We start from the raw sequence: 12,688 nt of genomic DNA, 5'->3' as shown, positions 1-12,688 counted from the left end.
TCATGTTCTTATAACCATGAAGCAGTTTTGGGCATTAAGCACAAACTGTAATGTGATGCAATGATATGGTCTGGTTTCAAGCAGTATAGAATTTACCAGTATCTAATTCTCTCCTGTTTCTTGCAGGAATTCTTATCTGTCACAGTATGTCCTCTTCCTCACTCCAAATTTGAAGGTACGATGGCCCAGTTTACTTGGATTCTGACTTTTTCATTGGTGTCCTTGAAGTAAATCATTATCCTATATTAGCTTTTGTTCAGAGAACAAAATTTCTTCACATGTGGGCGAGAATCATATTTTAGGGAGGGGCATTAGCAGGACACGATGCTATTTAGAATAGTTCTGAAGCATGTAGCTATTATGTGGCTGTTATGAAAAAAATGCAGGGAAAATGTCACCAGACTTATCTTGTACCTGCTTCATATCTTCTGCAGGAAGCACTGCTTGTATATTCAAAATTTAACAAAACCATTTAAAAATAAAGATTTTAATGAACATTATTTAGACAGATAATATATTTAAATATATATTTAATCTTTATTCTATTCCCTGTAGTCGTGGTGTGTCAGTCAGGGCGGTTTGTAATCCACCGGTTCTCATTATTTTTCATAGCAAAAATTTGACAATCTTTGTGGACTGAAATTATTTTCTTTTATTTTCTAGGCTAAAAAAAAGGAATTAACACCAAAAATGATACACCTTGAAGTGAAACCGTGGATTGGTTTTTCACATTACTGTCCTGTATGAAGGTAAATTAAGGTATAGAACTCAAGTAACACTTACTATTGATTTGTAAAGTAAGAAATAAAGGATAATGGATTCATCTAAAGAAAATCATAGTGGAACACAAGAGAAGAGAAAGGGGTCATTTGAGGAGACACATAAGAATCTCAGGAAAGCTCTAGATGAGCTTAAGAACTTGTTAAAGGAAGGCAAAGATCAAAATGATCCTATGGTGAAAGACACTGAGGATCGGATCCGAGTAGCATTGGATGTCCCAAAGGAAAATTGGGCTCAAGGTCAAACTTTGAAAGATCTCATAGAGAATATTCATGGTAATCTTAATGCTTTGGAAAGCTCCTCATTCTCACTAGAGAACATTTCAGTTGAGGATGTTCTGAAAAGTGCATCTGGAGGTTTGTGTCTTCAAGGTGTTTACAAAACTGGGAATTTGGAAGACCTGCTAGAAGAGAGACAGCAGCTGATTGAGATCCCTGAATCTTTCTCACTTCGTGGGCCTGAGCAGAGTGTATTGTTTGAACAGAAAGAATTTTCATCCCACAAGTCAGAGTCAGTTTTTCAAAAGGCCATGGAAAGACTGGGCTCCAGTTTAACTAGTGCCTTGAATGTTGGATTTTGTGGCTTCAGGCTTGAAAATACAACAAATGTGAAGCAGTCTCACGAAGAAGAAAAGTCAAATGAACAGTCATGTGAACAGTCTCATATATATTGCATAAAGTACAACTATGTGCCTTTGGCTTCCAGCTTCTTCAACAAAGAGAAACTGAAATTGCTTGATGGAGCCGTTCAGGAACTAAAGTCAATTGAAACAATCCTTTTAAATTCAAATGATCAAGAAGTACTCACACGCAGAGTTGTAAATTTTTTTAAAAGATTTGGCTCTCATGTGAATCAGGGTCCTATACATTTTGGGGGAGTATTCTGCTGGAGAGTATCTGCTGAAGGCTTTAAAACTAGTGAGCTTTCAGAGGTGAAGAGCTTAACATCAGATGCCCTAAATGTGTATGTTGGTGCTGCATATAGTGGTCTTTCACGGAACTTCTCAGCGGGAGTAACAACATCATCTACACAGCTGAAAGGTGCTCTTCAAAGAAATCATAACGAAGCCCTCATGAGTCAAGTATGCTTGTCTGTACAAAAGACCGGTGGTCCAGCTCATATTGATGACCACTTTCAGTGGAAGACACATATTGTCACCAGCAACAAAACCTGGAGTGTAATTGACAGAGGAACCACCTTTGTTCCAGTGTGGGAGATAATAATGGCAGCTCACAGTGATGCCTTCCAAAATGCATACAGGTTAGCAACTTGTTTAAGGGACATATTCAGTAATGTTACAAATCAAAGTGTGGAACAAATGTGGGGAGAAAATATTCTGGATGCTGTTGAAAGTGCAAGGAAAATGATTCAAACTGTTAAGGACTGGAAAACCTCAGAAAGTGAAATACATTTGATACAATTGTTAGATTTAAAAAACAAGTTGAGGAATGTGACGGGGTCTCACAACAATTGGGTTAAAATGTGTCTCTCAAATCCAACACTTCAAGATTTCTTGTTGGACATTGTTACAGAAAACAAAAGTGAACAGGCGATATACCTTAGATTTTTGATGCGTGCTCTTCTAGAACCTCATGATGCAGTGAAAAACTTCTCAGGCATAAGTGAAATAATGAAGTGGGCATATCAGCCTGAGGAAAATGTGAGGACACATATTCCAGTGTCAGATATTCCAGAGCTAATAAAGATCCTCAAACAAAACACAGAAGGATTAGGTCAGTGCAACTTCAGTTCCAGTGAACACCGATCATCCAAGGTGAAAGCCACATGCAACGTTACCAACTCACTGAACTCCTTGTGTCAAACCCTAAGTGACCAGCAACAACATGAAGCCGAACTCTTGGTTCTGTCCAGTATTGATGCTTTGGGATACTGCTGTGAGAGCAAGATATTTAATCATCTTCTGGACTGGAATGAAATCAACTTCTTGCAAAATGAGATGGAAAGATCTTACAAGGAATATTGCTCTCTGAAAGAGCAAAGTGTATCAAAAGCTCAAGCCTACGTTTTTCTGAAAGTGCTGACTTTATCCAAAGAAGAAGAATATATTTCTTCTGAGAAAAAAAAAGCACGGTTAGAGTTAATTAAATCACACCTGAGGGACAACATTTCAAGTGCAATAAAATTGATGGTTGAAAAATGTCATAGTAACTGGGAACTCCTTGAAGAAGAGTTGAATTCTTTTATAAGGGAATCAAACATGAAAGAAGAAAATATAAATCAAGAGGATACAGCGTTACAGCTGGGTAGTTTACCACCAAATCAATTGTCTTTCTCCGAAGACACAACCGATTTTACAAATATACCAGCTAGTGAAACAGCAATGAATAACTCTACCAATTTATTCAAAAAACTTGGCCTCAGTGGTCTCTTTCCCAAAAAAAATAAACTGAATGATATTCTTGTTATTGACAGTTTGTCTCTTTGCCTAAATGAACCAGATACAGTGGAAGATCTGAAGAGTCAATATCTGTATAAGCTCATGATTTTAGATTACAATGTCAGATATCTCTCTTTTAAACCAGTAGCAACTGGTTCACTTCTAGAAGATGATGGTACAACCTTTGACGATTTTGATTTTTTCAGTACAAATGAGGAACCAACCAGTGGAGCAGATCTGGCAGGTACAGAGTCGCACATCCATCCCATGGATATCCACATGGCGGTCTTCCACTGTGCCAATGACTTTCTAAGACAGTACATGTACACAAAACTCTCTGCCTGCCAGTTTGCACTACCTTTCTTATTTCCCAACCCATGTACAGAAGACCTGGAATTCCCTCTCTGGCCTCTACGGCACATCAAAAAATCATGGAAAAGCATGATAAACTCGAGCGCAGACAACCCTGGAAAATACCAAACCAGGCAAATGTTCAGCACACTGGTGCCAGTTGTCTCTTTTTTAAGGCTGGGGAGCTCTTTCACCTCCAAATCGCAAATTCTGAATTCTGTCATTAGCAAACAGAGACACAATGTGTTCTTCAATCGGCACTGTAAAGGCAGTGCTCCGGACAGCATGCTTATGAATGGGGTTGTCGAGATCGCCTGGTACTGTCCAGGAGGAAAGAAAGATGACATATTTGATGACTGTGTTGCATTTCTAAACCTTCATGGTGATGCAAAAGACCATCAACAGCAACTTCAATTTCTGCAGGCAGTAAGTACAGTGAATGTGCTTCTACTGTCAGAACAGCTACAGGATGAAGAAACAAAAACAATTTGTCAAAATCTCTCTCAGTCTCCTATCCCATTGATCTGCCTCTTTTCTGGAAGTGAAAGGGTTCAGGGTTCAAAAAATCCACTCAAAGTGAGACTAGCTGCCAAGAACAGGAATGAAGCAGAGTTAACAGAGGAACTCATAACCAATATCAAGCAATGCATTGCAAATTATAACAAGAGACAGAGCATTGAAAACTGTTCTAATGAAGCAAGAAAACTAAAGTTCAAAGTTGATGAGGACAAGCAGTCATTCAAAGATGGACAGGAACTGGCGCAGACTTTAGTTTGTTTGTTGAAGGAAAAACGCATTTCAGATATCAAAAAGGACTTTCTGCCTCTGCATGGTGAACTGTGGCATAATTGGTGCTTGAAAAATAAGCAGCAGTATCGCCTGAGTTGCAAGACAAATGAAACCATTGAACAACAAAAAAGTGAGATTCTAAGTGGCATGAAAGCCACACGTCAAGAACAGAGGGAAAAAGCTTTGTCACTCAATGATTTCATGAAATCATTCTTGGACTGTTTAACATCAAGTGAGCATGCAGAAGACACAAAATTCTACATGTTGCAATGGCTCAGAGTTTTACTCGATGAGTTATCTTCTGACGACCTTGCAAAACTTGAGGAGCATTACCACTCAACTTGGTCCCAAATGAAAAATGTCCCCAAGACAAAGGAGAAAGCAGAAGAACTTGATATGCTCAGTAAAGAGCTTAATTCCATATCTGAAAAGATGGCTGCAAGTACAATTGGATTACAGCACATCATGAGAGAGGTCGGTCAGATGTATGAATGTTCTGATAAACGGTCTGTTGGTGCGCTCCCTGCACTGGGAGCTGAAATGCTAATTTCAGGATACCCACTAGAGCTGATGGATGGGGATGAATCACATGTACCCATTATTTGGGTACAAGCTGTCCTGAAGAGTCTCATTGATAATCTTGGGGACAAAAAGGTGTATGTGCTGTCTATCTTGGGACTCCAAAGCTCAGGTAAATCAACCTTGCTGAATACCATGTTTGGTCTTCAGTTCACTGTAAGTGCAGGGAGGTGTACGCGCGGTGCTTTTATGCAGATGGTAAAGGTGGACCAGAAAATCAGAGAGGAGCTTGGCTTTGATTTTTTACTGGTTGTTGACACCGAAGGTCTTCGCTCTCCAGAGCTCAGCACTAAAACATCACTGAACCATGATAATGAACTTGCCACGTTCATCATTGGAATTGGTGACATGACTGTCATCAACATCATGGGAGAAAATCCATCGGAGATGCATGAGATCCTACAGATTTGTGTGCAGGCTTTCTTAAGGATGAAACAGGTTAAAATCCAACCAAGCTGCATATTTGTGCACCAGAATGTAGCAGAAGCATCAGCTGGTGATAAAAACATGGAGGGGAGGAGGCGCCTTCAGGAGAAGCTGGATGAAATGGCTCAGACTGCAGCAAAGGAGGAGGGCATTGACGATGGCTACAGCTTCAGTGATGTAATACAGTTTGATTTGCAATCTCAAGTGTTTTACTTTAAAAATCTCCTGGAGGGGGATCCACCTATGGCTCCCCCAAATCCATCCTACAGCCAGAATGTTCAGGACCTGAAAACTAAGCTGCTTTCAATTGCAGACTGGCAGACAGGCTTTCGATTTCCGTCATTGTCACAATTCAGACTGCGAGTTCAAGACCTCTGGAACGCACTTTTGCAGGAAAATTTTGTTTTCAGCTTCAGAAATACTTTGGAAATTATGGTGTACAGCAGCTTGGAAGAGAAGTATGCTCAGTGGTCATGGAAGTTAAGGAAATATTCATTGGAAACACAGACCAAGTTGAAAAACCAAATTGGAAGCAACAAAATTTTGGATGTCAGTAGCATAAATGTGATTTCTGACTTTGATGAAGTTTATACTGCATTAAAAAGGGAGATTGAGGCACATTTCAAAGATGACAAACAGGCCGAAATCCTTATTAAATGGAAAGGGAATGTTGAAAACCGACTTGAGAGCCTGAAGAATGAGCTCATTGAAGAAACCCAAAAACAATGCAAAATGTTAATTGAAGTTAAGAGAAGTATGTCAGAACTAGATCAGAAAAAATCACTTTATGAAAAAAACCTGATGCAAAAAAGCAAAACCATGGCAACTTCACTGAAGGACAAGAGGCTCACTGATAAACAAGTGGAAGAAGAATTCAGTTCACTCTGGGTCGAGTGGGTAGCTGAAATAGCTAATGATCAGCAGCCTGATAAGCCAATCAACATAAAAGCTATAGTGGAAGATATTCTGTACTCTCGCTTCCAAAAACAGGCAGACATTGTGAACAAGATTAAAACGATACCTGAAAATCCAAGGTTTGAATTTACAAAGACAAAACATATCAACCAGTCTGTTAAAGGATGGATTAAAGAAAAAATTGGAATGGGGATTCCCCAGGAGTTTGCTCAAAAACTCCACCGAAATGTGAATCACATGGTTGATGAATACATTAGGAACAAAGAATTGGAAAAGACAGATTTCAATAACAATTTCATATTTGAAATACTAGATGAGGTTGAAAGACACATTCAGGAATATGAGCGCAATGAAAGTGTGAAATTCACATATGAATACAGAGTTGACTTGTCAATTTTTGTTTGCCTCAGTTCTGTCCAGAGGTTTCAAAAAATGCACAAGTCATTCAAGAAAGCTAACAATCCAATAACCTACCTGCAAAGTAAAAGGGAACAGTACTTCCAGATGTTCAAAAACTATTGCAAAGGAGCGAACTCAGTGACAATATTTGCTAAGTTTTTATTCAACGACATTCAGCCTGCAGTTGAAGAGGCAATTTACAATCAAATTAAGTTGCAAATCATTGATACTATGAAATGCAGCAACCCAGCATTCAGTGGCAACAGATGCAACCTTGAAAATCATATACTGAGGCACCTTGCAATTCAGAAGAATTTTGAGTTCTACGACGAATACATTCACAACCCAAAGTCGTATTTTAAAAGGTTTATTGGTGAACATGTGGAAACATTTTGCAAAGACTACAAAAAACTGCAGGAGATGTTTCATGGACATCTAGAAGAAATGAAATTGTGCATTTTACGCACCAGCGCAGAGGCATCTGAGGAAGTGAACCTGAAGAACGGCAATGCATCCATGTGGCTCGATCATTTCTGTAAAAAACTTGGGGGCCGCATGGTCATAAACAGGGAGAGTCTGACAAGCATTCAGGATGAAGACATTAGAGACACAAAGTTTCTGAAAGACATGATGGCCGAGTATCTTGAAGAGGTGGTTAAAAGTGAAAATATGGAAAAGGTTGATGCATCTTCTCAGCATTTATGCCTCTTAAAGCAGAAAACAATAGAGATTCTTTTTAAACAGCTTGAAGGATGTTGGGCTCAGTGCCCTTTCTGCAAGGCCATCTGCACAAATACTATAGTTAGCCACAGTTGTGACCACAGGGTTCAGTTTCACCGGTCCTGTGCTATAGGTCACGTCCATTATCATAAAACAGATGAATTTTCAATCACTTTTTGCACAACCGATGTAAGCAGTGATGGTTCATTCATAATCCATCCAGATGAAAAATTGATCCCCTATAAGTCCTACAGAGATGCTGGTGACCCTTATGATAAGTGGAGCATCACCGCAGATGGGAGCACACAGGGTTACTGGAAATGGTTTATCTGCAGGTTTCAGAAGGAGTGGGAGGATACATGTGGATACAAATTTAAAGGCAAAGGTGCGATTCCTGACAGCTGGAGAGAAATCACCGAGAAATCAGTGCTGGAGGAATTAAACATAAGAGACTAAAACTACTGCAATGATGTATATGCAAGATAAATCTCACAAGGAAACGTGAAGCGTTTTATGGGGTAAAGAAACTAAAACAAAAGTCTATGGATAAGAGCAAACCTTACTTTGATTTAATGTTAATTTTTGAATTTAGGTTGTGTCTTTTTTTTTTTTTTATAAATAGGTATCTTTAAATATATCGTTAAATATCTGAATGTACCTATTATAGTTTTGAAATGAAAATGTTTTAGACAAATTAGCTTCTATTCTTTTAATTTTTGTGCCAAGGACAAACATCCTTATTACTGCTCTCATTGTATTTGATCTTTAATTACATTAATCTTTAATAATTAATGACATATATTACTGCTTACACTGCTTGACATCATATGTAGCTCCTACTATGTCTGTATGTTCCATCTGTTTTTGCAGTGAAATTAAATATAGTTGCAAGTTGTATTAATATTGCTCTTAGGGAAAACCCTGTAGTCTAATAAAAGTATCTCTTTGTTGTCCATACCCTGTGTAATATGGTTCTCTGTCAAGACCATAATTTTCAGAGGGAGTTATTTTCATGAATGTACAGTACTGAATGTATGGAAATAATCAGCTTTCAGGGTAAACCACTTGATTCAATGGCACACTCACACACAGCAGTCACTGGCACATACACACCTATGGGCAATTTGGTGGCTCGAGTTAACCTCGGCACGTTTTTTTGTCTGTGTGCGTGTGTGTGAGGGGGTAGCTTTCTCTAACTCATTTTATGTATATTAGAACAGGAGAGAGAATTGGTTAATCACTGGTCATTCTAACACTTCAAACATTCCCTTCTACCGAAAGTCGTTTCAACATATAAAATGTAATAGAGGTGTATAAAGAATATGCTTGACCGATAATGCATTAACCTTTCAGTGTCAAAGTCACAAGCTTCAGTATAACACGGTGCATATAATAACATTTCCAACCTTATTTGGTTATTATTTTAACAAAATAAAACCGAGGAATGTGGGCCTTCATCATAACCTAGAACTTTTAATGATCATATAATAGTTTTTCTCAGTCACTTTGGTGCATTTCTCAGATCAGAAATGAAATTCTCATAACTACTTGTATAACCTCCACATCATCGAGTCACTTGTGCACATCATACATGCAAAGTCTCATTGTTTTGGTCAAACTGCAAATGCTTTGGCACAGCCATACAAATGATTATGCACAATCATCTGCTGATTCCTACATTTTTAATTGTTTGACATGTTGGTCAAGATGTATTATACTGGTTTTCTATTGAATAGTCATACCCCCCCCCAAAAAAAAAAAAAACATCCAGGCATTAGCTCACTGTACAATTTATTACATGAAAAATGGTTGAACAAGTTGTCATAATCATATGTCAAGCATATTCTCTATACACCTCTATTACGCTTAGATTATTACACTTAAATATTTTTTTTTCAGATGTGTCCTTCATTGATGACTTTCTCACAGTAGATTCTTCACTTTCATCAATAGAAGGGAATGTTTGAAGAGTTAGAATGACCAACGATCAACCAGTTTTCTAAAATAGCTCAGAGGTGAATCTCATGAACCTTCTGTTGACAGCACATCTTGACAGAGCACAACACAGTGTTACAATTTGACAATGGAAGAACAACAAGGAAATGAACAGAGTCAACAGCCGGTAAGAAGAAGAGGAGTGAGGCTGCATGGTGGAAGGGTAGGGAGGCAAAACAGAGGATGAGGTAGAAGAGGCCAAGATCAGAGGCACGTTCCTGATGAATAAGGGCCACAATTGTGGAGCATGTCCTCAGTCATGGCTTTACAATGGGCGGGGCTGATCGAAGGGTGCAGTCAAGTTGGGAGAACAACCATTTCCTCAATCATTCAAACATCTTGAAGAGAAAATGGGTATGTAGTCCATGAATTGTGCACTTACCATAATACTGTATGCTTTCTGTAATGCTTCAAATTATACTATTCTTCTTGCATTTTATAGTGGACAGTAGATATACCTCATACAGTTACATGCTGTACATATGATGTAGCACACAAATGTATGCATACTTACAGAGTGTATGCAGTATATATGTACTGTAGTATATACACTCACCTAAAGGATTATTAGGAACACCTGTTCAATTTCTCATTAATGCAATTATCTAATCAACCAATCACATGGCAGTTGCTTCAATGCATTTAGGGGTGTGGTCCTGGTCAAGACAATCTCCTGAACTCCAAACTGAATGTCATAATTGGAAAGAAAGGTGATTTAAGCAATTTTGAGCGTGGCATGGTTGTTGGTGCCAGACGGGCCGGTCTGAGTATTTCACAATCTGCTCAGTTACTGGGATTTTCACAAACAACCATTTCTAGGGTTTACAAAGAATGGTGTGCAAAGGGAAAAACATCCAGTATGCGGCAGTCCTGTGGGCGAAAATGCCTTGTTGATGCTAGAGGTCAGAGGAGAATGGGCCGACTGATTTACAGTTTTTTCCAATCATTTTCACACTTGTCTCAATACCATGTCCACTTTTTCAAAACACTTAACACAGTGGGCTGTACCAATACACAACTGAGCACACCACTTAACCTTTGGTGCAAAATGCCCTACAAACACCAAAACGTTTCACAATTCACCCAAAAATGACTCATGCTGCCATAACCATGACAAATGCTGTCAGCCAACAACACTACTGGGGCACTCAATGTTCATTGGGCTAAAAAACACTAACAACTTTCAGCATTGCAAATTACATATATAAAGTGTGGCTGTATCCTCCAGTTTGGCACAAATTACTGTCATGTTGCATTGTAAAAATAAAATAAACAAGAACTACTTTTGCATTTGAAAATTGTAATACCAACCAATTCTGAAATGCTGTGAAGTGTTGCTGTTTCTTTTTTGCAGTATGTAAATATTTCATTCCTAGCAGAAAATGCCAATCCAATGCCAAAGATGGCCCCTTTTGTACATATGGCAAATTGGCACTAACCAAACAAATTCCTAGATAGGTTCTTAGCTGAAATTTCAGGCTGGTGTGTGTTTTCATTCAGCTTTCCAGCTTCAACCATTGGGCACCATTGGGCAGGGGCCTCCAACTCCAGTCCTAGAGAGCTACTGTCCAGTAGGTTTTTCTATCCTACCTGGCTTCTGATGAGTCACACCTATACTCAAGTAAATACCAGGAACAGGTGTGGCTCATCAGAAGCCAGGTAGGATAGAAAACCTACTGGACAGTAGCTCTCCAGGACCAGACTTGGAGATCTCTGATCTAGGGGGATGGTGGTGGTCTAGTAGTTAGGGATCTGGCTGGGCTCCCATTAGGAACCCCAGAAGATTGTGAGTTCACTCCCAGGAGGTGCCATCATTGTGCCCCTGAGCAAGGCCCTTGACCCCAACTTGCTCCAGGGGGACTGTCTCTGTAGATATAGTACTTCACTGTAAGTCGCTTTGGATAAAAGTGTCTGCTAAATTAATGTAAATGTTATAGTGTAATTTATGTGTTGCCATAACCACTGTTTTTGCACAGATTACATTGTGTCGCCTTGCAAAAAGGAAAGGGGGGGGGGACACTCCATGGCCTCATTCGTATAGATGGTGTAGATGGTAACGAAGCAGCAAACAAAAACAAAACTAGGAAATTTCTGCTAAAAGCATAATTATTTGTGTTAGTGCAAGTGCATAGTGTCCTTTGTCTGTGAAAATGCAGCATGTTTCAATTTACAGTGCTCTAAATTTCATTAGGTTTTGACCTGAAAGTTAACTGTTTTGAACAGATTATCTAAACGTCTGAAAAATCGGCTGTAGTTGTACAACGTTTTGCTGGTGGTGAACACTGACTGAGAGAAGTATTCATGAAATTTGGGGGAAGTGGTGATTGAATGCATATTGTGTCAAAGCAATGCAAACGTATACATAGTTTAGCTCACATGGTCCAATGGTATGGTGCATGTGTTAAGTGTTTTGAAAAAGTGGACATGGTATTGAGACACGCGTTAAAATGATTGGAAAAAACTGTAAGCTGATAGAAGAGCAACTTTGACTGAAATAACCACTCGTTACAACCGAGGTATGCAGCAAAGCATTTGTGAAGCCACAACACGCACAACCTTGAGGCGGATGGGCTACAACAGCAGAAGACCCCACCGGGTACCACTCATCTCCACTACAAATAGGAAAAAGAGGCTACAATTTGCACGAGCTCACCAAAATTGGACAGTTGAAGACTGGAAAAATGTTGCCTGGTCTGATGAGTCTCGATTTCTGTTGAGACATTCAAATGGTAGAGTCAGAATTTGGCGTAAACAGAATGAGAACATGGATCCATCATGCCTTGTTACCACTGTGCAGGCTGGTGGTGGTGGTGTAATGGTGTGGGGGATGTTTTCTTGGCACACTTTAGGCCCCTTAGTGCCAATTGGGCATCGTTTAAATGCCATGGCCTACCTGAGCATTGTTTCTGACCATGTCCATCCCTTTATGACCACCATGTACCCATCCTCTGATGGCTACTTCCAGCAGGATAATGCACCATGTCACAAAGCTCGAATCATTTCAAATTGGTTTCTTGAACATGACAATGAGTTCACTGTACTACAATGGCCCCCACAGTCACCAGATCTCAACCCAATAGAGCATCTTTGGGATGTGGTGGAATGGGAGCTTCGTGCCCTGGATGTGCATCCCACAAATCTCCATCAACTGCAAGATGCTATCCTATCAATATGGGCCAACATTTCTAAAGAATGCTTTCAGCACCTTGTTGAATCAATGCCACGTAGAATTAAGGCAGTTCTGAAGGCGAAAGGGGGTCAAACACCGTATTAGTATGGTGTTCCTAATAATCCTTTAGGTGAGTGTATGTTCATGTGTTACGGTATGTGTAGCTT

The 12,688-nt window shown here is 39.4% G+C and overlaps 2 protein-coding genes across 2 annotated transcripts in view; both read left to right on the top strand.

Moving 5' to 3' along the window:
• Positions 1-12,688, top strand: part of LOC111842474 (interferon-induced very large GTPase 1-like) — a 100,911-nt gene that overhangs the window by 43,940 nt on the left and 44,283 nt on the right. The window lies entirely within an intron of this gene.
• Positions 815-7,865, top strand: LOC140593544 (interferon-induced very large GTPase 1-like). Its single transcript, XM_072718469.1, has one exon. It carries the CDS (start codon positions 815-817, stop codon positions 7,811-7,813), a length of 6,999 nt encoding a protein of 2,332 aa, XP_072574570.1. The 3' UTR covers positions 7,814-7,865.

Source organism: Paramormyrops kingsleyae, chromosome 12 (genome assembly GCF_048594095.1).
Source record: "Paramormyrops kingsleyae isolate MSU_618 chromosome 12, PKINGS_0.4, whole genome shotgun sequence".
NCBI classification, from domain to species: Eukaryota; Metazoa; Chordata; class Actinopteri; order Osteoglossiformes; family Mormyridae; genus Paramormyrops; species Paramormyrops kingsleyae.
This window is presented reverse-complemented; position numbering and strand designations above follow the sequence as displayed.

Excerpts from the sequence above, each read along its gene's own strand:
- LOC140593544 (XM_072718469.1), top strand. The coding sequence starts at position 815 with ATGGATTCATCTAAAGAAAATCATAGTGGAACACAAGAGAAGAGAAAG.